The sequence below is a fragment of the Mchenga conophoros genome, linkage group LG8 (assembly GCF_057382185.1).
Source record: "Mchenga conophoros isolate Kocher_MC1m ecotype Shallow Benthic linkage group LG8, M_conophoros_male_GT1.1, whole genome shotgun sequence".
Taxonomy (NCBI): domain Eukaryota; kingdom Metazoa; phylum Chordata; class Actinopteri; order Cichliformes; family Cichlidae; genus Mchenga; species Mchenga conophoros.
The window spans coordinates 7,393,267-7,419,843 of NC_140533.1; the positions used below are offsets into that span (position 1 = coordinate 7,393,267).

Sequence of the window (26,577 nt, forward strand, 5' to 3'; positions counted from 1 at the left end):
ATATTTATGCATTATTTGCTCTTGTAATTAGCTTATATTCATTTATGCACCGTGGATGCGACTGCCTACACACATGCCAGCCTGTGATTTGTGGCTCTCAGACGAATTCACTAATCAGCTTTGACCTACTCAGAAAATATTAGGTTCTATTAGGAGCCTTGATTTTGTGTGTGTTACTTAGGTATATGCTTTAACTTATGAAACCACTGGCCCTCTTGTATTTTGCAGCTTTCTTTCCTTAAAAATCAGTTTCCTTGCTGTCTGATGTGGCAGTCTGCCCACAGTTGTTAGTTGTGATTGAGAGTCAGGAGATGCCACCTCAGTGAAAAGGGCTTTTTCATCCGCAGGTGGAAAGCAATCATAACTTCAATTTTTCAGCAGCTAAAGGTGGAGCAGCAGATCACACAATTCAGCAGTTCCTTTCTTGTTTCACTTGTGACTCAAAAGATTCCCCTTTAGGTCTCTGACTGTGATTCTGATGTTGTTTTTTTCACTTTTGGTCAAACTAACCTGTTCAATTTTTTCATTTTTCTTAGAGTGGTCCTGGCTGCTGAAAGCAAAAAGCTAGGTTGTCCTTTGTGCCTCCTGCTCATGTGTTGGCTCTTAAACATTCACACACATCCATCCATCAAAATGGAAATGGAAAGGTCAACAGATTTACAGTACATGCCACAACCTGTGGGTTTGCAGAACCCTTAGAAAAAGTTTCTATTTCTATGCTGAAGGGCAGGCTTGCAGAAATATTCAGTTAAATTTTTGCATCATACTCATATTTTTTGACATAGTTCTTTGTGTGGTTGTTGTTTTTGTTAATGTCCTTTTGCAAATATCGATTATACAGTAAAAAAGTGAGACATTTCCTTTTAAAAAGTCTTAATTATTTTTGACAAGTCTTTGATTTCAGACTGGGGTTAATCAGGCTTCTTATTTTTTTCTGCTATCAACATTTGTTTGAAATAAGATCTGCTGTTTATCAGCTGTAGATAGCTAACTAGTTAACAACCTACAGTTTAGCTACCCACAAGTACATAATTAGGCAACACGAGGTGGTTAGAAATTCAGTTTATGATAAGCGAGCTATTCAGTTAGCTGCTAGTGGCTAGCTAGCTAGCTTGCTACATAGGCTAGCTAGTTTGGAATTGGACAAAGACTTATAAAACATGTATAGGTTCACCTCTTCGTGTTTTAAAACTTTAATAGAAAAATTATCTGTGCAATGATAAACATGAACAGCTGTGGTTAAGAACTGTATATCATGTACTATATCTTTACATTGTGTATCCTTTTTTTTATAATACTGCATTGTTTTCCTTCTGTTGACTGTTTAATGTTGAGTTTTTGGAAACTGAACTTGAGGGGCTCTGAAGACACTTATTTATCATTCATAACTCAGCAAAACCCTAATTCACACACCAATCTATCATCTATATTAATCTAAATTGAAATTGAATACAAATTATCATACTATATTTCGTAAGACTTTAAACTAAATAGATATATGGTTATTTTTAAAAATGCAGGTTTCACCATGGACTCACTGCTGGAGACTACTACATACAATACATACTATAAAATCATTGAACATATTTTTGTAGAAGGTCTAGAAGGTCTATAGAAATTTTTATCTGTTTACAGCCACTGGTATACAGCTTCCAGCTGATTCTTTAAGTGTTAGTAAGCCTGCTTTCTGCAGTAAATTGGCATCTTTCTGTGGGTAACCATGACTTGACCTGCAACTTACAACAGTTTCTGAGAAGGTGCTATTTTTATTATGAAATGTGATAAGGTACAGATGAATCAATCAAAAATAAATATGCAAAATATGAAAGCTTAATGTTGTTGCACTTTTGCAGGGACACATTTGCTCTAAGAATAGGCACCTTTGTACACTGAAATATAGAATGACTAAGTTATAGAAGAGACAGAGAAGAGTTTGTGAAAGACCTCACACAACAATGTATTGACTAAGCTTTTTCAAGAAATGTACAACTGCACTGTTTTGTAGATTGTTTTTAAAGGTCCAGACGTTGCTTCTTCCAGTGTTTCAGCAGTGTAGATTAAGCCGTCGCAAGAGCCAAAATAATTATTTTCTCAAGAAGACAGTTAGAATCCCAGAGTTCGGCATTGAGCCAAAAATAGGTCGTTTGCAAAGATTTGAAACTTCTTGTTCAGACATATTGATTGTCTTACATCAGTCCATAAGTGCCAGACCTATGGAACATAAAATTAGACCGGAGGCTTTGGTTTTATTCACATCTCCAGCAAGGTTTTAGATTGGATGTATTTAGAAATCTGGAGTATCTGAAGCATCTTCGTCATATTTTCATTTGAGCAAAACTGCCACTTATTTCCTGGTACATATTAGTAGTGTTATTTAAAGACGAACTTTAGTAGGCAGGATATGTTTCTACAGGCATGTCTGGTTTCCAATATTGACCTTGAGCAAGCCAATAAACATCATTAATTCAGCCCATTTTTGCTCCTGAGTTTATTTCCCTTGTGACAACTCTACGAACTAGAAAGAACTCAAAGTTTTTATACCCATCATCTTTCCTTTCAGAAAGCACTTGTTTTTGTTGGATTTTTGTTTTTGCTACAAAGCAACTGATACTGCTTATCCAGCTGCAGAACTCTTGGTGGTTTCACCCCACAGAGAGCACAAAGCATGCCACAGAATACCAAATTATTTGGGCTCATCAACAAAGGAATAGTTTATGGAGTCCCTGTACCCTCAGCGTTTGGGTGTAGGGCAAGCAACTGCCAAGACTAGAGCGAAGGAGAACAACATCAAAGCTCATGTGTTGCAGCGACATCCCATCAAGTACAAAGTGGACGGTGATGTGTCAAAGATCATATTTGCACTGGGGTGGCAAGACATTATAAAAATGCAGAGCAAAACAGGTTTTTAAGGGGTTTGAACCAAGTGGAAATTGGCTTCCCTGATGTATTTTTTTTTTTTTTTACCTGTATCTGCTTGAAAGAGTGGAAACGGTTGCTGAGATTCCTGTTGTGTCCCAACCAAAGAGGTGTGTGCATTGCCAGTATTATCACACTCCCTGCATTGATGGAAAAGTTCCCTGTTTACACTAAAAGAACTGCAGAACATAATGCAGGAGTGGCTGTCATCACTGACCATTAACACTTTCCGCATAACGTGACATGGCAGAAGTACTGAGACGCCTTCGAATGTGTGTTTGCGTATGTGCTTTGACAGTCGTCATGCAGGTAAATGATGCAACTCCCTGAAACAAAAGGCTTCATCATAACAAAAGGTGTACATGCATAGAGCTATAGATAGTACAGTGTGCTGGCAATATCACAGTGATAAAAGAGAGCCTTACGGCAGAGGCCAAGCCCTTATTACAACAACTGTGGTCACAATAAGCCGACTGTAATACATCAGCCTCTGCATGCATAGCTTGTCTTACTTTCTAAGCTCTTCTTCTGGGAATCAAACAAATTCCTTCAGCAGTACCTGAAAGCATCATTTAGTCTCACTCTGATGCCTCTGTATTCTTTTTCTATGCGCTTGTAGCAAAAGTTCTTATCACTGTTTGACTTTTTTCCCCTTTCTCTTGTTACCTGGCTTTCTGGCTTTCTGTCTACAGCTGTGTTTTAGCATTTATCATTTTTCTCTTTTGTCTTTCAGAATAAAGTTATGACCATTGATGCTGTGAAGGTCAAACTGCAGGTAAGAATCCTAATCCACAATATCTGTCTTTAAAACGATAAAATCTTCTTTTTCTTCCCCCATTCCTGTCCAAACGTACGTGTGGGTCATTTTTTTAATAATAAATCTCCAGCAACTATTATCCATGGTGTAAAATACGTCTCCCATACATGTTCATTTCCTGCTGTGGGAGGGGCAAAAAGTGCAAATGATGACTTAATGGGGCCTTAGTTAATCTCAGTCAATTAGCCTGCCGTTCTGCCTGACTGAAGACACAAGAGGGAATTGCAGACTTTCCATCAGATTATCAAGCCTGGAAGTTATCAACAAAAGACACAGACAGGCAGAGAGACCAATGACTCTTGGCCGTTCCAAAACCGCATTAGCTACTGTCTGATGGTTTTTTGCACCTCAATTACACAATGCTAACGCTCTCTCTCTTTATCTTTCTCATCTTTAATCCATCCACGTCCATCCATCTGTCTGTCTGTCAGATGGCATATTTCAGGTGATACTTCATGAATTAGTTTAATGAAACTTTACGTATCTTTAGACTAATTACATTATAGCATAAGTGGAAATGTGACTGCTGAGTTTAAGCTGCACTATTACCAAAATGTTTATGGCAGTAAAAAAAAATCAAGTCATTCAGTCAAATCTTTAAAACTTTTCAAAAATCCTGTAATATTGTTTTATGGTTGAGTCACACACGGGTAAAAACAGGATGATAGCCTCCATGAAACTAAGAAAAGTTGCTGGTTATCCATTAACTGCTCTGAATGTTTTTGCATTGGTAGCTTGGTAGTTGCACCAACTGGTCGCCCACAGGTTTAATGTGTAAGACCACAAACCTCGGGAAAAGTGTTTTTGATTGTAAGATGATTGCACAGGTTGCCTAACTGGGACTGACTGCAATCGCTCTCAGACAGACTTACAAAGATTTGCAACTAATGTTTGATTTATAAATGCAGACAGATTGCCAGCATGTTGCAATTAGTCTGAGTCAGTCTGTGCTGATAAGCAATAACTGTACAACTTTCAAGCTCATTTAATATTAACATTGGGTCTTGTAGGTACAAGAACTCAATTATCCTTACACGTGTATAGCAGAAAGCAGTAAAACATCCACTTCTGACTCGCTGTAGACTACTTTCATTATAACGCACTCACCTATGATAAAACATCCTTATCTGCACTAGGATGTTTTATCATAGGAGTCATTTTAGCATATTCGGTTCTACTTTGGCTCATGTTCTTGATTTGACATGTCTCCGATGATGACTGGATCACCTGTAGAGACATATCTAAAATGTTTGATCTATATTAGTTGGTTTTTCTCATTAGTTAAAATTGACTGAATGGAGTAAATGGAATTGAAAAGATTAAAATGAAGGGAGAGGAAAATTAAAGAAGTATAAAGGTGAGAGCAAAACCAATTAATCACATGCTGGAGATTCATTCAAGAAAGTCCAAGCTGTTTTGGTGAGTGATAACACAAGTTACAACAGCAGGTACCAGAAAAGGAGAAATATGGGATAACATTAAAGAGTGAAGGCCGTTAATGATTTCTTCAGTACAAGGCAAGAATGGTAATGTTCAGAGGAGTTAAATTTGATAAACAGCATCCTCTATAAAACTTGAGTCAGTGGACTGTGACCAGTGTTGGTCAAGTTACTTGAAAAAAGTAATCAGTAACTAATTACTGATTACTCCCCCAAAAAAGTAATCCCGTTACTTTACTGATTACTTATTTTCAAAAGTAATTAATTACTTAGTTACTTAGTTACTTAGTTACTTTTTAAAAACACGATTTACAACCTGAAGAGGTGATAAAGTGATAGATCTTTCAGCCCAATTCTACTTTTTCTACATAATCCATCATACAAAATGTAATCAAATGGAAAAGTCTCTTTTTTTAACTTGTTTTATCAGTTTTAATCTTTTAACTTTATGCATCAAGCAAAACATTTAATTATATGCAACATTCTCTGACTTGAATAAATTAGTTTAACATTTAAACCTATTTTCTACACATTCCAGCACATAAAATAAAATGTTTTTTGTGTTTTCACTCACTCTTTCAAACAGATGCAAGTAAAACACAGCAGAAAATAAATAAAGTCAAAGACTCAGCGGTCCTTTTGCTCTATTTTCACCTGTAAAGCAGGAGCAGGGTAGGCGGAGGGTTACCCTGGTGCAGGTGTGCTGCGGTCAGTTGAAGAATCCGCGCGAGTGTCTCTGTGAGTTTCCCATCACGTCGTAGCTACTCGGTGCTTGCTCGGAAGTTTAGGGGTTTTTTTCGCTGTAAAAAGAAGTTTTCTTCCCACGCACGATGGACGCTAATGTTTTTGTCACTTTTTATGGAATCAAACTCAAAGTAAGGTCAGTACTTCCACACTTTAAACGCTGCACGCTCATACTCTCTCCCGCACTCGATATATTATCCATTGTTGATCTGCACACAGCTGCTGTCACCAACGTCGCACTTGCTTACGTCACTGTCATGAGACATTCTCGCAAAAAAAATCACGGTTTTAGTAACGCAGTAACGCAGCGTTCCTACGGGAAAGTAACGGTAATCTAATTACTGATTTTGCAATAGTAATCCCTTACTTTACTCGTTACTTGAAAAAAGTAATCAGATTACAGTAACGCGTTACAAGTAACGCGTTACTGCCCATCTCTGACTGTGACTATGTTACGTTCAGTAGAAACCTGAATATACAGGGCATCTGCATCTTTACTTGTTCCACATTCTGTTTTGTTACAGCCTTAGTCCAAAATAGATTACATTCATTTTAAATTCTTACAAATGTATTAAAAATAAAAACCAAAAATGTAATGTGTATATAAGATCCTGTTTCCACTGATCGTGTGTCGGATGTCTCTTCAACTCAAAAATTAAATATGCAAGAAGTTCAACCAAACGTTTTTCACTTCGTCATTATGAGGTGTGTGTAGAATTTTTCTAGTGCAAAATAAATTTAATACATTAACAAAAGGCTGGAGCTTAGAAAGGACTGGATTTCCTGTGAAACTTTGATTAGGCTACTCTAAAACCTTCATTTTATTTGTCTGAGCCATTTAGACTTGCTGGTGTGTTTTGGGTAATTGTTCTGCTGCATAACCCAAATGTGTTTGAGCTTAAGGACACAAATGAATGGCCAGACATTCTCATGGAAGATATTCTGCAAACTTTCCAAAACTTTTGTCTCATCAGTTCACAGAATATTTTCACATCTTGGGAATCATGAAGAGTTTTTTTGTCAAATGCGAGAAGAGAATTTGTTCTTTTTGGTCATTCGTAATTGTGTCCTTCTCTTCCACAGATGCCATTTTTTCCTAGTCTGTTTTTTATTGTTTTACGACAGCGAGACCTGGAGGGGCGTGATTGGGAAGAACGGCCCCCCTGATCTGAACCTGAGCGGTGCTTTGTTATTGGACTTCTGTGCAAATCACAATTTGGCCATAACGAACACCTTGTTCGAACATAAGAGTGTCCATAAGTGCACGTGGCACGAGGATGCTCTAGGCCGCAGGTCGATGATCGATTTTGTAATCATATCACCAGACCTGCGACCATATGTTCTGGACACTCGGGTAAAGAGAGGGGCTGAGCTGTCACCTGATCACCACCTGGTAGTGAGTTGGATCAGGTGGCGGGGGAGGACGCTGGACAGACCTGGTGCACCTAAATGCATAGTGAGGGTGTGCTGGGAATGCCTAGCGGAGGCCCTAGTCCGTGAGATCTTCAACACACACCTCCGGCAGAGTTTCAACAGCATTCCAAGGGAGACTGGGGACATTGAGTCTGAATGGACCATGTTCAGCATCTCCATTGCCGAAGCTGCTGCATTGAGCTGCAGCCGCAAGCCGGTTGGTGACTGTCGTGGTGGTAATCCCCGAACCAAATGGTGGACATCAGAGGTGAAGGGAGCCACCAGGCTGAAGAGGGAGTCCTATCGGGCTTGGTTAGCCTGTGGGACTTCGGAGGCAGCTGATAGCTACCGACAGGCCAAGCGGAATGTGGCTCGGGCAGTGGCTGAAGCAAAAACTCGGGTGTGGGAGTAGTTCGGAGAGGCCATGGAAAAAGACTTTCGGACTGCCCCGAAGAGATTCTGGCAAACCGTCAGGCATCTCAGGAGGGGAAAGCGGTGCTCTACCTGCACTGTGTATAGTGCTGGCGGAGCGCTGCTGACTTCGACTGAGAAAATTGTCAGGCGGTGGAAGGAATACTTCGAGGACCTCCTTAATCCCACTGACACGTCTTCTGAGGAGGACGCAGAGTCTGGGGATGAGGGTGATGACCCGACCTCAGGTCACTGAGGCAGTGTGAAATGCACTTCACACACGCACAGTTGTTTGTCGCCAGATGCCACGTTTATTTCTAGTTTTCATTTATCATGATAGTCCACAGTCTGACAGCTCCGGTCTCAGCTGATTTCTAGCCTCTCCTCCGCTCCTCTCCCGTCTCACTATAAAAGGGGAAGGAAACCATCATTAGTCCAAACGCCATCAGCTGTTCTCACCTGCGTCTCCAGCACCGCCCCGTTGAGCTCACTGCACCACTCATCCCCTGCAGCCGCGCCCGGGACCACACCTCCGCCACAGGCAGTTAAACAACTCCTTGGTGGCAGAGCCCCTGGTGTGGATGAGGTCCGCCCCGAGTTCCTGAAGGCTCTGGACGTTGTAGGGCTGTCCTGGTTGACACGCCTCTACAATGTTGCGTGGAGATCAGGCGCAGTATCCCCGGACTGGCAGACCGGGGTGGTGGTCCCCATCTTTAAGAAGGGGGACCGGAGGGTGTGTTCCAACTACAGGGGGATCACACTTCTCAGCCTCCCTGGGAAACTATCCCTATACAACCATTGCAAGCGCTTGGTTCGCATTGCCGGCAATAAGTCGGACTCGTTCCTGGTGGGTGATGGGCTCCGCCCTTTGTCACCGATTCTGTTCATAATTTTAATGGACAGGATTTCTAGGCGCAGCCAAGTGGTGGAGGGCTTTCACTTCGGTAGCCTCAGAATCTCATCTCTGCTTTTCACGGATGATGTGGTTCTGTTGGCTTCATCGGGTGAAGGCCTCCAGCTCGCACTGGAACAGTTCGCGGCCGAGTGTGAAGCAGCGGGAATGAGGATCAGCACCTCCAAATCTGAGGCCATGGTTCTCAGCCGGAAAAGGGTGGAGTGCCCACTCCGGGTCGGGGATGAGTTCCTGCCCCAAGTGGAGGAGTTCAAGTATCTCGGGGTCTTGTTTGCGAGTGATGGGAGAAGGGAGCCTGAGATCGACAGACGGATTGGTGCTGCGGCCGCAGTGAGGCGGACACTGCACCGGTCCGTCGTGGTGAAGAGGGAGCTGAGTGTAAAAGCGAAGCTCTCAATTTACCGGTCAAACCGCTCCCTACCCTATATATACAGGGAGTGCAGAATTATTAGGCAAGTTGTATTTTTGAGGAATAATGTTATTATTGAACAACAACCATGTTCTCAATGAACCCAAAAAACTCATTAATATCAAAGCTGAATGTTTTTGGAAGTAGTTTTTAGTTTGTTTTTAGTTTGAGCTATTTTAGGGGGATATCTGTGTGTGCAGGTGACTATTACTGTGCATAATTATTAGGCAACTTAACAAAAAACAAATATATACCCATTTCAATTATTGATTTTTACCAGTGAAACCAATATAACATCTCCACATTCACAAATATACATTTCTGACATTCAAAAACAAAACAAAAACAAATCAGCGACCAATATAGCCACCTTTCTTTGCAAGGACACTCAAAAGCCTGCCATCCATGGATTCTGTCAGTGTTTTGATCTGTTCACCATCAACATTGCGTGCAGCAGCAACCACAGCCTCCCAGACACTGTTCAGAGAGGCGTACTGTTTTCCCTCCTTGTAAATCTCACATTTGATGATGGACCACAGGTTCTCAATGGGGTTCAGATCAGGTGAACAAGGAGGCCATGTCATTAGTTTTTCTTCTTTTATACCCTTTCTTGCCAGCCACGCTGTGGAGTACTTGGACGCGTGTGATGGAGCATTGTCCTGCATGAAAATCGTGTTTTTCTTGAAGGATGCAGACTTCTTCCTGTACCACTGCTTGAAGAAGGTGTCTTCCAGAAACTGGCAGTAGGACTGGGAGTTGAGCTTGACTCCATCCTCAACCCGAAAAGGCCCCACAAGCTCATCTTTGATGATACCAGCCCAAACCAGTACTCCACCTCCACCTTGCTGGCGTCTGAGTCGGACTGGAGCTCTCTGCCCTTTACCAATCCAGCCACGGGCCTATCCATCTGGCCCATCAAGACTCACTCTCATTTCATCAGTCCATAAAACCTTAGAAAAACCAGTCTTGAGATATTTCTTGGCCCAGTCTTGACGTTTCAGCTTGTGTGTCTTGTTCAGTGGTGGTCGTCTTTCAGCCTTTCTTACCTTGGCCATGTCTCTGAGTATTGCACACCTTGTGCTTTTGGGCACTCCAGTGATGTTGCAGCTCTGAAATATGGCCAAACTGGTGGCAAGTGGCATCTTGGCAGCTGCACGCTTGACTTTTCTCAGTTCATGGGCAGTTATTTGGCGCCTTGGTTTTTCCACACGCTTCGTGCGACCCTGTTGACTATTTTGAATGAAACGCTTGATTGTTCGATGATCACGCTTCAGAAGCTTTGCAATTTTGAGACTGCTGCATCCCTCTGCAAGATATCTCACTATTTTTGACTTTTCTGAGCCTGTCAAGTCCTTCTTTTGACCCATTTTGCCAAAGGAAAGGACGTTGCCTAATAATTATGCACACCTGATATGGGGTGTTGATGTCATTAGACCACACCCCTTCTCATTACAGAGATGCACATCCCCTAATATGCTTAATTGGTAGTAGGCTTTCGAGCCTATACAGCTTGGAGTAAGACAACATGCATGAAGAGGATGATGTGGACAAAATACTCATTTGCCTAATAATTCTGCACTCCCTGTACACACACATATATATATAAACACCCAGCACGCCCCTGCGGGCGGTTTTATCCTTCAAGCTCGGGTCCTCTACCAGAGGCCTGGGAGCTTGAGGGTCCTGCGCAGTATCTTAGCTGTTCCCAGGACTGCGCTCTTCTGGACAGAGATCTCCGATGTTTTTCCCGGGATCTGCTGGAGCCACTCGCCTAGCTTGGGAGTCACCGCACCTAGTGCTCCGATTACCACGGGGACCACCGTTACCTTCACCCTCCACATCCTCTCGAGCTCTTCTCTGAGCCCTTGGTATTTCTCCAGCTTCTCGTGTTCCTTCTTCCTGATATTGCTGTCATTGGGAACCGCTACATCGATCACTACGGCCGTCTTCTTCTGTTTGTCTACCACCACTATGTCCGGTTGGTTAGCCACCACCATTTTGTCCGTCTGTATCTGGAAGTCCCACAGGATCTTAGCTCGGTCATTCTCCACCACCCTTGGGGGCATCTCCCATTTTGACCTCGGGACTTCTAGGTTATACTCAGCACAGACGTTCCTGTACACTATGCCGGCCACTTGGTTATGGCGTTCCATGTATGCCTTGCCTGCTAGCATCTTGCACCCTGCTGTTATGTGCTGGATAGTCTCTGGGGCATCTCTACACAGCCTGCACCTGGGGTCTTGCCTGGTGTGATAGACCCCAGCCTCTATGGATCTTGTACTCAGAGCTTGTTCTTGTGCTGCCATGATTAGTGCCTCTGTGCTGTCTTTCAGTCCAGCTTTGTCCAGCCACTGGTAGGATTTCTGGATATCAGCCACCTCCTCTATCTGCCGGTGGTACATACCGTGCAGGGGCCTGTCCTTCCATGATGGTTCCTCGTCTCCCTCCTCTTTCTTGGGTTTCTGCTGCCTGAGGTATTCACTGAGCACTCGGTCAGTTGGGGCCATCTTCCCAATGTATTCTTGGATGTTCCTTGTCTCATCCTGGACTGTGGTGCTGACACTCACCAGTCCCCGGCCCCCTTCCTTCCGCTTAGCGTACAGCCTCAGGGTGCTGGACTTGGGGTGAAACCCTCCATGCATGGTCAGGAGCTTTCTTGTCTTTATGTCAGTGGCTTCTATCTCCTCCTTTGGCCAGCTTATTACCCCAGCAGGGTACCTGATCACGGGCAGGGCGTATGTGTTGATGGCCCGGATCTTGTTCTTACCATTCAGCTGACTCCTCAGGACTTGCCTGACCCTCTGCAGGTACTTGGTGGTTGCAGCCTTTCTAGCGGCCTCTTCATGGTTCCCATTTGCCTGCGGGATCCCCAGGTACTTGTAACTGTCCTCTATGTCTGCAATGTTGCCTTCTGGTAGTTCAATCCCCTCAGTTCTGACTACCTTCCCTCTCTTTGTTACCATCCGACTACACTTCTCCAGTCCGAACGACATTCCAATGTCATTGCTGTATAGCCTGGTAGTGTGGATCAGTGAATCAATGTCTCGTTCACTCTTGGCATACAGCTTGATGTCATCCATGTACAGGAGGTGGCTGACAACTGCTCCGTTCCGTAGTCGGTATCCGTAGCCAGTCTTGTTAATGATCTCACTGAGGGGGTTCAGGCCTATGCAGAACAGCAGTGGGGACAGAGCATCTCCTTGGTAGATCCCGCACTTGATGGTGACTTGTGCTATGGGCTTGGAGTTGGCCTCTAGTGTTGTACGCCACATCCCCATTGAGTTCCTGATGAAGGCTCTTAGGGTCCCATTGATCTTGTACAATTCTAGGCATTCCAGTATCCAGCTGTGGGGCATTGAGTCATAGGCCTTCTTGTAATCAATCCAGGCAGTGCACAGGTTGGTCAGTCTGGTCTTGCAGTCTCGGCTGATTGTTCTGTCTACCAGTAGCTGGTGTTTTGCACCTCTGGTATTCTTGCCAATTCCTTTCTGTGTCCCGCTCATGTATTGACCCATGTGCCTGTTCATCTTAGCCGATATGATGCCTGACAGGAGCTTCCATGTAGTACTGAGGCAGGTTATTGGTCGGTAGTTGGAGGGGACCGGTCCCTTCTTGGGGTCCTTGGGGATCAGGACCGTCCGGCCTTCAGTTAGCCATTCCGGGTGTCTTTCGTTAACTAGCAGCTGGTTCATTTGTGCTGCCAGACGCTCGTGGAGTGCAGTCAGCTTCTTCAGCCAGTAGGCGTGAACCATGTCGGGCCCTGGTGCTGTCCAACTCTTCATACTGGAGACCCTTTCTTGGATATCTGCCACTGTGATGGTTACTGGACCCTGTTCAGGGAGGTCGCTGTGGTCTGCCCTCAGATCCTCTAGCCACTGAGCATTGCCGTTATGGGTTGCATCCTTCTCCCATATGCTCTTCCAGTATTGCTCCGTCTCCAGCCTTGGTGGTGCTGTTCTCTTATTGTTCCCTTGCCACTGAGAGTACACCTTTGCTGGTTCTGTGGAGAACAGCTGGTTTATTCTCCTGCCTTCTATCTCTCTGGTGTACCTCCTCAAGCGGCTGGCCAAGGCTGTGAGTCTTTGCTTGGCAGTTTCCAAGGCCTCAGGTATGGACAACTTGCTGTATTTCTTATGCACCTTCTTTGTCGCACCTTTCTGCAACTCCGTTAGTTGGCTAACCTCCCTCCGTGCTACTTTGATCTTGCCATCTAGCCTCCTTCTCCATGGAGGGTACTGCCCCTTGTGGCTGTTCAACTTGTAGCCAAGCATCTCACTGATCACTGCTGCCGTATTGTAGATCAGCTTGTTAGTGTCGGTAATCGTGGTTGTAGGTATTGCCCGTAGTGCTGCATTAACATCATCATATATATATATATATATATATATATATATATATATATATATATATATATATATATATATACACATGCTTGTAATCGCTTAGTTAGCCTTTTGGCTTTGTGTTCTACAAATTCCAACCTCCAGACTCAATGCAGAATTTGTCTTAACATAAAGATGCTGTTTTAAATTTAGTTGCTAAACTGCTAAGCTATTAATCTATCTATTTAGTTGTTCACTATGCCAACCGATGTTCTGTTCATCCTGCTCTTCCTTCCTCCCTTCTCTCTCAGATATGGGACACTGCTGGTCAGGAGCGTTTTCGGAGTGTCACTCACGCTTACTATCGTGATGCTCACGGTAGGATTCTTCAATTTGTGTTTGTGAGAACCTCTTTGGTTGTGACTGACATGCCTTCTCTCCACTCTCTATTTTCTCCTGACACAGCCAGACTGTTCTGACAGACATTTCATTTCCTTTGTTTTCTTCAAATGTGTTACTGGCACCAGCAGGCACGCTGCTCCCTGTTGTTCCCTCATACCTGTTGAGATTGCAAAAACATGCATGTTGCTTTGTGTGTGTGTGTGTGTGTGTGTGTGTGTGTGTGTGTGTGTGTGTGTGTGTGCATTTCCACCTGTATTTCTCACGTTGCCGGGACATGAACTTCCTTACTTCTTGGTACAAAAAGCAAGCCATTTTAACACAATTAATACACTTTGCCACTGAGTCTTGGTTCTGTAAGTATTGGCTGAGTATTGGTAAGTGATGGAATCACAATACTCTTAGTTTGTGCATGTGTGTGTGTGTGGGCACACGCATTTGCCAGAGGCTCAATGCTGTGTGCAGGTTCTTTTAAGCGAGAGGCTAACCACTGGGTGGGAAAATGAGCCTGCCTCTCACACAGTGGGGAATAGGAGGGGGGGGGTATTGGGGAGCTCTGAGCTATTCCCACATGTGCTTGTGAGGGTGTATGTGTGTGTAGTAGTTATATCTCGAACAGCCCCGCTGAGTACTGATAACAGTTTGCCTCAGGCCAACCTGAATGAGCAGGTGTAGTCGAACACACACACACACACACACACACACACACACACTTGCTGGCATTAACTGAAACGCGAAATCTGCTCAGCAGCATATAAAATAGCAAAATGATGGGACGTGGCTGAAAACGTGTACCCGATTGTGTCCGTTATGTATGGGTGTGCGCTTGGCTTTGATGAGGTTTGCATGTGTTATACATAAGTACGTGTGTGTGTGTGTGTATGATGGCCAGTTGCCCAGCATCATTCTGATCTGTCAGTGCAACAGTTTAGCCTCACTGATCTTTAACAAGGCACCAAGGGAACCTCAAACCAGCTCCTCTGAGTTGTCCGTCTGTTGCTGACTTTTAAATAAAGCTCATTCGCTCTGACAGACAGGACCAGGGGAGGGAATCCAGCCCAAATGCAGCCGTCACGAAAGCTGTCTACTACTGTGAACTAATGGACAGTTTTTCGTGACTCAGACTTTGAAATGTAGAGATCCCACAGTCAGGGGTCTCGTTTCCATTTCTGAGCACTGCCAGGTAAAAGTGAGGAAGTCCAAAGTGTGGAAATAGTAAACAGATTTAAGTCAGTAGTTTAAAATCTGCAATTTTAATTACAGTTAAAGTCTCACAGTCCTGTCAAGGAAGATAAAGTTTCACTGCTTATACTTCTTTATTATTTTCTTTTATCTCTACATGGATGATTAGCTGAGTGCATATGCTCTCTGTCAAGCTCATTACTGGTTACTGATTCGATGTCTTTGGAGCTCTTCACTATAGCCCGTGCTCTCTGTCACTGATCTGCTCCACCGCCATCTGCTGTATTGTGCACATAAGGTAGTATGCTGAAAAGTGTCTACATGAAAATGTCACGGCTTGCCAGATCAGACAACAGACTTCACACTGCTGGTTGTGTCGCTACACAACACACAATGAGTCATAACTCATCTCCCCTCCTGCTTGTATTTGTTGGTGACTGACACATAACCAACCTTGTGATACTTTACAAGGCACTCTTGGTATAATAAGATAACAACGAAAACTTGACTGCAAAGATGGAAACCAGTCATACAAAGCAGGCAGTTGCACTTTATATTTGTATTTAATAGTGCTGTCAATAAATGAAAAACAAAACAAAACTAATTAAATTCACAGTTGTCTGTAATTAATCGCGATTAATCGCAATTACTTGATCCTGATTACTTGATTTTAACTGCATGCGCTAACTGCGTTAACTGCATTAAAAGTTTTAATTTCAATGCGGATTAATTTGCGTTAACTCATTTTTGGTTTAATTTAAGCAATAACTCACAGTTGGGAGAAGTTGCCCCTTTGCTAATGACTTTACCTAAATGCTATTTGGACTCAGTGTTTGTGAGGACCTTTAGAAGAAGCAGCGAAAAGTTTTGTACATTTTTTTGGGAGACAGTTTAAAGTTTTTTAGTTTTTAAATGTGACCAATGACTTGCCCAAGACAGCTCAGTAGTTGTTGGAGGGGAATGAAGCATGTCTCAGAGTACTACTATGCCCTCTAGACAACTATCGATGTTTGTCTTATTTAATTCTGGCCCCACTCTCACTTTTTATTGTGTCCATGAACAGAGAGCAAAGAAATTCAGACAATCAGTACAAATGAGCTGGTGGTTGGAGTGAGCCCAGTGCAATCTGCCAGGCCCATCTGGTGTAGAGGGTGACGTGAAGGTCCAGCTGGGTCCAGAAACCAGCCGCAGACTCTTTTTTTTCACCCCCTTCTCCCCCAGTGGAACTGACAGTTTGTCATTTCCGCAGCATGGAGCGAAACCACAGGGTACTAAAAAAGAAAAAAAAAGAAGAAAAGCAGACTTGGTGGTTGAGACAAGAAACAAGAGGAGGAAGGCAAGGAAAGGGAGGTATTGAGACATAAAATACTACCAGGGTGGTGTGGGGGGGCTGATGCAAGCATGACAGGGTGATATATTGAAAGATGCTTGGAAAGACAAATTCATTTCTCAAATCAAGAATGGAAACCAAGATGTCTAGAGGAGCAAAGCGGTCAGAACCATTTAACATTGCAAACAACCAGCTTTCATCACAAAAGGCAGCTGACAAAAATCAATTAACGTCAAAGCAGAAAGCAGTGTGAGTAAAAGACTATAATGAAACACTGTAGCACTTTCCTCAGAAGATTTCCTGCATGACAAAACGCCTCATTGCATCTGAACACAGGCGCAAAACAATTAAAACAGTAGAATAAAAGAAGAGTGGAGCTCACGATTTTGAAGTGACTGGTTTCATTTTAGCCACTTAGCATGCTGTTACTGAATGCAACTGGCATCTTTAGCGAACACAACTAAAACACAACACCATCACTACCTTTAACTGGGTGTACTCAGTCACTTTGTAACAAAATACCACGTCAGCAAATGGGAGACCTTTCAGCCCGAAATGAAACTCTTCCAAAGTCTTTCCCATTTTTATATCTCACATATAGAAGTAACACGATGAACTCAGTGAAACAGAATAATTGAGTTAATAGATTTAGAGGAACAGGTAATGGCTGCATTAGAGATGATGCCTCCAATGGGTGCTTTATGATTGAAAGGGTTGTTCAGGCAGTATTGTTTTGAATGAGGTGCTTTGGCTGCTTCATTTCCTTATAATGGCCTTCATTGCTTTTGTTACCCATGGTGTAAGGAAGCGGGGTTATGGCACATCTCAGTGAAATGCTCCACTCCATCATTATTGCTGCTATTCACATAGGTTTCTATCTAAAATGCAATAATCTTTTCAGTCTTTCAGTGTCATCCAAGGTCTTAAATCCAATGTCACAAGTCTTGAAAATGATTAAATCATTACCATTAACATTACTATTGTCCTCTAAGTTGCATAAACTTCAGTCTTGTGTGTTTTTGGAGACAATGTGAATTGATTTTTGTGTTAACAGAGGTATAAAACAAAATCAACATGCATCGTAATATGACAGAAAAAAGACAACACTATGGAAGTAAATGTAGATGGTGTTAACGTTGGGGTCTGTTGATGTTACTACTTATAATACGAAGAAGTGGAGGTACAACCAGTTTTTTTTAAAACTGAAAAAGTAAGGCATTCAAAGTCAGTTGCACTTTGTAGAAGTTTGAGTATGCTTAATAACTCAAGTATTTAAGTTGGACAGGAAGTCAACAAACATAAAACAACTGATACCAGTGACCAGCAAGGACCTGCTATCACTCAGTATTGCTGTGTGGAACATCACCCAGCACAATCCACTGAACAAAATCATTCAAAAAGCTCATAGGCATTTCACTTATATTGAAAAAGAGAAAATCAATGCTAGAACATTCTAAGTGGCACAAAACCTTATGGGCCACTGTCACCCCTCATCATTACAGTTACTCAAATTGTATTATTAAAGTCTCTGTTGACTGAGCTCAATCAATAAGTAAATTGCTTTTATTACATTTATCAACCCAATGTGCATATCACGTGTGCCAGTTTTGTTTTGTTTTTCCCCCCGATATGACTGTAAATACAAATGTTTGGGAACTCCCCCCTCTCCCTTTTCTATATATTTTCAGCTATTCAACAGATTATTCTCGAATTCTGATGCCCCAAAAGGCTGTTGGTATTTCTAGCAGAGGTCTTATTTGAGATGAACTAATTATTCTTTAAAGGGATGCTGTGATAATTAATTGAATGGAGTCATAAAAGTGACAGGCAAATCGCTGTTTAATGCATAAGTGTCTCAGTTAATTGGTCTACTTTAGAGGGTTTTGAGACTTAACTCCCAAGTGGGATGCAAAAAGGAGAGGCGTGATGTGCACATACTGCAGGAGGTGGAAAAACCAATGTCTGGCTTGCTTGTCAACATCATGACTGGTACTCATGGAGAAAATTAAGCTCCTAATATCCACTAGGTCATTGGCAAGACATTTTGTGTTCGGGGTTTAATATTCACCCCTTTTAAAGTAAATTTTCTCTATTTATGACCCACGAAATGAAAATATTTGAACAGAAAAAATGTAACCTCAAAATGTATTTGCCTTTGAAGTGTAATATCTTTTGGTTTTTTTGAAAATCAGCCTTTTTTTTTTTTTTTAGCACGTGGCTATAACACAACCCAATCCTAAGCGTAGATGGGTCACTAGATCACAGGAGCAAATCTACAGCAGAATGACTGAGAAGAAAAGAATGAAGGTGCTGCAATTAGAGACCTGAATCCCAGTAGTTCAATTCCTTGAACTGTTAGTCTGCTAGCTTAATGATTCTGCTTATCAGTACCACTTCCACTAGCAGTATAATCAGCTGATTTCTGTTCATGTGCCGGAGGAGGTAAATAGTGGTGCAGTCTGCAGCTTGGCTATGGACATTTTTATAGTGTGATGGTAGAGTACAAACTCCATCCAGGACAGAAACAACTGCATTATACTGCTAACACAACTTTGGCTCTTTGCAAGCACCTGCACAGATAGCATGCTAGCGCTAGCCAAGAAGCCAGAGTGATGTTAGCTAAGTGAATGCTGACTACAACCCAGTAGGCAGATCCTGAACTTCAACCAATAACAAATGACTGAGCAGTTAGGCCGCAATCTGCATTTCTGCCTGTCCATGTTTCTAAAGTAGAATCACTGTGGGGTAGGGTTGCCAACCGTCCCTTAAAATACGGAATCGTCCCGTATTTCGAAACAAAAGTACACATCCCGTATTGAGCTAATAAGGGACGCACTTTGTCCCGTAATACAGTGAGAATCAAAAGTAGTCTATAACTTTTAATGGAATTAACGCTTTGTTTGAAAACATAATTCCCAGCCCCTCTCCTGCTTTGTGACCAATGAGCTGACAGCACACTTATGACAATTCGAGTATGACAAGTCAGATTACCGCTCATCTCATTGGTTGAGGAAAGGTCGCTTACGGAGAAAATACCGGAAGACAACCGATGACCACAACAACAAGCATGGCCAACAGGGAAACAAACGCCGACACTGCGGTGCAAGTCTCGGACGGCACACTGTGCGTCCATAAAATGAAGGTTATAACAGAAAATCTGTCGCTCGCTCTCTCTGTCTTTCACTCATACAGACACACCACCACATCAACTTTGCTAAATTGCTAATGAAAAACATTGATCAGGCAGCTGTGATTGAGCAGCAGTGTAAATCCAACTATTTTCACGGTTGTTGTGGTCGTGATAATTTTGTGATGGCACATGGAAAAGGCTCGGATGAGCTTTCCAAAGTTCTACAAGTTGTGCCTCCATCGCTTGTGTCCAGATCACACGCTGCACAGCTGTGCTGCAACGTCTTTTTCACCGACGTTTACGTGTTTGCGCGCGAGCAGCTGCGGTGACACCCTCACGAGCGATTGATGATCGGGAGCTGGTCGTGAGGTGTTAATCGCTTCTCGTTACCCCACGTATACTACACAACCCACGATGAAGGCCAAAATCAGGCCGATCACCAAATCGGTTGCACGACTCAAAAATCGTCTCAAAATGGGCCAAAAATCGCACAGTGTGAGCCCAGCATTAGAGCAGCAATGTTTGTTCGTTCAGAGAAAGAAAAAAAAAAGGCTGCAAAAGTACGGGGAGGAATGGGAAAAGGAAAACACCTGGCTGGAAAAGTGCACTATAAAGCGCACTGCACTGTGTGCCGGCGCACTTTTTCCATAGGCATGCTTCTAATGGTGGGCACATGAAGAACATGAGGGGCATGAAAGCTCGGGGAACCCTTTACCAATTTTTTGTCCGCCAGGCCACGGCAGAAGCAGATATGGTATGTAAACACTGGTTTGTTTTTTTTAAACCCTCTGGTTAAGGTTAATATGGGCATGTGCGGTGAATATCAGCGCTATGTGGCCAGAAGTGTAATAATATAATTTATTTTGTGTAATAAACAACTGCAAGGATAGATGATTACAACAAATAGATCACTAATACATAAAAGTAATACATAGATGAATAATGATGATGAGTTAAGATGCGTAATCATGGGAACAAGTGGGTTTACAAACAGGAGCAGCTGATTAGCATTAGAAAAGCTGAAATAATACCTCAACTGAAGCCAACTGTACTAAATGCACTAAATGTGCACAGTTACAAGAATGATTTTGTTCTATTGTTTTCTATTAATTTATATAATTTTAAGTTAAGCAGGACAGAGTTCTTTTAAAGAAAGATTTACTTATATTCTCAAAAGTTAAGCATGACAGGCTTCTGTTTAAGAAAGAGACCTGTTTTATTGTGTTAATGTTGTCATTGTGAGCTAAAAATAAATGGCTAAATGATCATTTGTTTCCCATATGGTCATATCACAAAGAATATGCATCTGCTTAAATCAAATTCAAGTCAAATGGTTAAAAAATAATTTCACACACAAAAAAAGAGCTAGAAAATTCACCACACTGGGAAGGGTGAAGACAACTGGGTTGCCCGGCCCTGGCCACGAGGTGTCCCTTACTTATTTTTCAGGGAGTTGGCAACCCTACTGTGGGGATAGCTTTAAAGTCTCTTTGTGCTGGTTTTTTATATCTGTGCTGTGTGCTGTGCTTTATGTTCATACCTAAATACTAAGAGAAAAATCATATGTGTGTCCTCATTAGCATAGCGCAGAGCATTTGGCTCTTCAGCTGCTAAATAGCTGCATGTGGCTCCTGAGTTACTGGTTAGAATTAGGGTTAACCGTAGCCCTATTTAATTCTGTGAATACAATAATTATTAGTCTGTTCTCTCACAATTACATCAGCCTGTCTGTCTTTTTCTCTTTTTGCTTGAAGGAAGTAAAATGACTCTTGATGTTAAAGGTTGCCGACGTCCGAGTTAGGGATTTGTGTTGGTGTGTGGGATTGTAGCCTCAGATTTATATTTTTAAATGGTAATTATGAGACAATGTGTTTCAGATTATTTTATGGAGATATGTGAAAGTAATGCAACAAGTAGAATTGATTACTTTCTCCTAGGAGTAATTAAGTGACATAATGCATTACTGTTAAGAAAAGTCTTCTGTGTAGTATGTGCAATACATTACTTTTTTTGCATGAATGCAATGCCATTGGTATGCTGTTTAGCGATGGTGGTGACTCCCCAAGCAGAGCCAATGAGAATCGATTAGGAATCTAATCGATGGTGGAATCGGAATTGCTAAATTTGTACCAGTTCCTATCTGGAGCTGCAATGGTCTAGTCAAAGTCCAGGCGTCGATGTGATATGAGTTTGTGACAATTGGGGTGGTATCCTAAGAGCTGTGCACAAACGAATGTGTACAAACTAATTATGTAAAGAAGAGTTGGCCAGTATTCTTTCCTGGTGATGAATAAAAAACATTAGTTACTGCTGCTAAATGTGGTTCTAACATTAGAATCATGGAGTACCTACAGGGAGTGCAGAATTATTAGGCAACTTGTATTTTTGAGGAATAATTTTATTATTGAACAACAACCATGTTCTCAATGAACCCAAAAAACTCATTAATATCAAAGCTGAATGTTTTTGGAAGTAGTTTTTAGTTTGTTTTTAGTTTTAGCTATTTTAGGGGGATATCTGTGTGTGCAGGTGACTATTACTGTGCATAATTATTAGGCAACTTAACAAAAAACAAATATATACCCATTTCAATTATTGATTTTTACCAGTGAAACCAATATAACATCTCCACATTCACAAATATACATTTCTGACATTCAAAAACAAAACAAAAACAAATCAGCGACCAATATAGCCACCTTTCTTTGCAAGGACACTCAAAAGCCTGCCATCCATGGATTCTGTCAGTGTTTTGATCTGTTCACCATGAACATTGCGTGCAGCAGCAACCACAGCCTCCCAGACACTGTTCAGAGAGGTGTACTGTTTTCCCTCCTTGTAAATCTCACATTTGATGATGGACCACAGGTTCTCAATGGGGTTCAGATCAGCTGAACAAGGAGGCCATGCCATTAGTTTTTCTTCTTTTATACCCTTTCTTGCCAGCCACGCTGTGGAGTACTTGGACGCGTGTGATGGAGCATTGTCCTGCATGAAAATCATGTTTTTCTTGAAGGATGCAGACTTCTTCCTGTACCACTGCTTGAAGAAGGTGTCTTCCAGAAACTGGCAGTAGGACTGGGAGTTGAGCTTGACTCCATCCTCCACCCGAAAAGGCCCCACAAGCTCATCTTTGATGATACCAGCCCAAACCAGTACTCCACCTCCACCTTGCTGGCGTCTGAGTCGGACTGGAGCTCTCTGCCCTTTACCAATCCAGCCACGGGCCCATCCATCTGGCCCATCAAGACTCACTCTCATTTCATCAGTCCATAAAACCTTAGAAAAACCAGTCTTGAGATATTTCTTGGCCCAGTCTTGACGTTTCAGCTTGTGTGTCTTGTTCAGTGGTGGTCGTCTTTCAGCCTTTCTTACCTTGGCCATGTCTCTGAGTATTGCACACCTTGTGCTTTTGGGCACTCCAGTGATGTTGCAGCTCTGAAATATGGCCAAACTGGTGGCAAGTGGCATCTTGGCAGCTGCACGCTTGACTTTTCTCAGTTCATGGGCAGTTATTTTGCGCCTTGGTTTTTCCACACGCTTCTTGCGACCCTGTTGACTATTTTGAATGAAACGCTTGATTGTTCGATGATCACGCTTCAGAAGCTTTGCAATTTTGAGACTGCTGCATCCCTCTGCAAGATATCTCACTATTTTTGACTTTTCTGTGCCTGTCAAGTCCTTCTTTTGACCCATTTTGCCAAAGGAAAGGACGTTGCCTAATAATTATGCACACCTGATATAGGGTGTTGATGTCATTAGACCACACCCCTTCTCATTACAGAGATGCACATCACCTAATATGCTTAATTGGTAGTAGGCTTTCGAGCCTATACAGCTTGGAGTAAGACAACATGCATGAAGAGGATGATGTGGACAAAATACTCATTTGCCTAATAATTCTGCACTCCCTGTGGTTTTTTATGCAGACCTGTGAAAACTTTCTTCTTCACACTAACAGGTACCTGTTTCCAAAAAGCCGCACTCCATAGCCAAACTGATTAGCTAGTTTCTCAAAAGGTGCTATTTTACTGCTATGCGGAAAGCATTAATAAGAAGAATAACAATAGATAATGTTTGGCTGTTTGTTTCACCTGCCTCTTCATCAGAATGTCATCAACTTTGCTACAAGCATCTGCAAGATAATATTAGTGACAAAGAACAGTTGTAGAACCTATAGAGGCTACATCTATTTCAGATTAAATCAGTCTCATTACCCAATAATGTTGCTGCTCTGCTCGGCCTCATCCGGTCTTGCCCGCATTCATTTTTTATTCCTTCTATTCCATCTTACTGGGCCACTATTCTTGTCACTAATGAGCAACCATAGACCTCAGTCTGCTGCAGCAGCTTGTGGGGGCGACACATAACCCAACTAAGATCGGAAGGAGGGACAGCAGCAGGGAGAACGCTGATCAAGACAACATCTGTGGCAATGAGGAGAAAGGTAGAAAAGAAAAGATGGAGTGAGAAAGATGGGCAGGAACAAAGAAAGGGGATGAAAAGGGTTTGCATGAAAAAGCAGGAAAGGGTGATTGGAAGCAAAACATTAATGACATTGCTCTGTTCTGGGAAAGCAGCAAGCTGTGCAATTCATCATCAAAATCTATATATTTCTTTCTCATAAGCACATATCTTATATCTACTTGTGTATTTTAAATATTATAATTTATATGCAAGGTCACCATAAAATTTATTTTTTTGGCTTTTTTGGGGGGGTTTGTAGAGAGTTATGATGAAGCTCAAAATCTGCTTGTACTCTCCACTGAATTCATTATTGAGCTAGTGTCATTACTTCTTACTCTACCTGCTTATATTTTTACAGTCTCCTGAAAAGACAGGTGTCAGCTATTTGTGGGTGCTTCCTAGAGAGGAATCATTAATCGCTCTTCATGGTGATAGAGCCACTTCTTTTTATAATGGATGCCATAGAATGAGGACTATTCTGTGCTTAGGCAGGCAAAGAGGTAGAGATGGTAAGTGGTGCTATAGCTGTCGGAGGAATAGTGAAAGTCATGGAAGGAGGGGACTGTGTAGCAATGTCACATTCTCCCTTTCATTTTGACATACAGTAACATCAATGGCAGGACAAAAACTTGCCTGAAGGGATGAAATGAAAATATTTCTCATCGGTGAGAAATGTCATATAGACAAAGGCTTTTTATTAGCAGGGGTCCTTTGCATGGTGTAGAGGTTCCGATGGATTGTGACTCTACTTTGTAAGCTCATGAAAATGTTATGGCACATAAATTAGTGCAATTTGTAAAGTCACCTTTGAAACTTTTCTTTTAAGGCCTGATTTGAGTTGTAATTCTCATGCCTGTATATACTGTATGTTTACCAGATCCACAGATTTGTACACTAAATATAAAAATAAACATGCTTCAGTATGTAGTCTTCTAAGATGGCGACCAGAACTACATTCCACACTTTTTGATTTTTTTGAGTATTGTTCAGGTACTCATATACATTAAATGTAGGGATATTTATTAGTAGAAGTGGGCGATATAGCCTCAAAAAATCTTGCGATTTTGCGATAACGATATTTTGGACAAAACAACGTCATAGTTCAATAGTATTGATGCAGATGGCCACCCCTCTCTGAGCCTGGTTCTAGAAAGGTTTCTTCCTGTTAAAGGGGAGTTTATCATTCCCTCTGTTGCTAAGGGCTTGGTCACAGGGAATGTTTTTATTGTTGGGGTTTCGTCTCTATTATTATAGAGTCTTGACCATAAACTATACACCACCTTGAGAAAACTGTTGTTGTGATTTGGCACTATATAAACACAATTGAACTGACACAGCATACTATTCAGTGACACAGCACAACTTAAAAGCCAAGGCAGTTTTTTCCCTGCAAAAAGCTAAGCAATAGCTTAACAGTATTTAACAACAGCAAAAGTAACTGTAAAACTGTCACTGCCCAGACAGTTTTTTACTGCAAACAGCAAGCCAAGACAGATCAATCCCAGATAGTAGACTGACACAGTGTCGACAGTGTCCGGGCAATCAGGTATCCCAGAATACATTTCTAACTGTGGTAATGACAGAGAAAAGTGCCCTGAGCTATGAGTAGAGTTTTGAAATAATACTGTTTCTGTGTCACCAAATGCACAATATTTTAGGGAAGAATGTAGGGGGTTACTCTTCACATGTCTGGTCGATGTGTCAAGATAGCGCTGATCTGCACAAGTGCTCTGATGTTTTCATTAACTGTCAGCTGACTGGTTGCCGCCATTCGTGATACCTGCTGAGAACATCCTCACCACAGAACACTGAGCGTGGGCCGCTTGAAGTAAATCATTCACAGGGTTTTTTTTTCCTGATCAGACATGTTAAACTTAACTGTTTAAATAAATGAATTAAAACCAACAATAAACAATATAAGTATTTTAATACAGCATGGAAAGTGAGCGCTTTTTCACTGGGTACATAAACATATGGATCAGCATTTTAATGCTGTTTGTAGATATTATTGATTCAACTGTACTCTAAACACCAGCTGTCTGTTATGCGTTTTAGAAGTCTACTATAAAAAAAAGAAGCTGTGTATGAATTCCTAGTGTTTTTGAAAACAGACAGTCTGATGATTAATCAGTTACCTTTAATTTAATATACAGGTGTAGAGCTCTTTACCACCTCCTTCCACATCAGTCTAGTGTTTTTGACCTTTCAGAATAATTTCACATTAATGGGCCTTTTACTGGATAACCGAGCGTATAGGCACAGCAGATAATTTGGTGTACTATGTGTTTTTTTCATTGCAAATATAAACCATAACAGTTAAAAAGGCAGTAAAGCACATAGTGAAGCCAATTTAATGTCATTTGTTGTGGTGCTGTGTTATCCTGTTCTCAGAAGTATGGACAGGAACTGAAATAATCAGTTAAATATGTCCATTTCAGTCTTTGGGGTTTCTTCAGGAAGGGCATCTGGTGCACAAATCTAACGAATCAAAACATGGAATAACCTGCTCGTGTGAACCCTCGTGAATAAGGGAATAGCTCGTTAGTTATTCATAATTTAACTTTCATTATGGTTGAATATTTACTTGCGTTATGTTTTGCTCAATACCTCACAAACATGCTGCAAACATCACAGTATGAAGTGCTCAAAAATGACTACCGTATATTTTAGACCATAAGGCGCACC

At 41.9% G+C, this 26,577-nt stretch overlaps 1 protein-coding gene across 1 annotated transcript in view; it reads left to right on the forward strand.

Annotated features, from left to right (window-relative positions):
- The window catches only part of LOC146568034 (ras-related protein Rab-26-like), a 126,285-nt gene that overhangs the window by 54,088 nt on the left and 45,620 nt on the right, over positions 1–26,577 (forward strand). The window contains exons 3-4 of the mRNA XM_085283791.1: positions 3,650–3,691; positions 13,696–13,762. Coding sequence (XP_085139917.1) covers positions 3,650–3,691; positions 13,696–13,762 — 109 coding nt within the window. The remainder of the gene's footprint in view (positions 1–3,649; positions 3,692–13,695; positions 13,763–26,577) is intronic.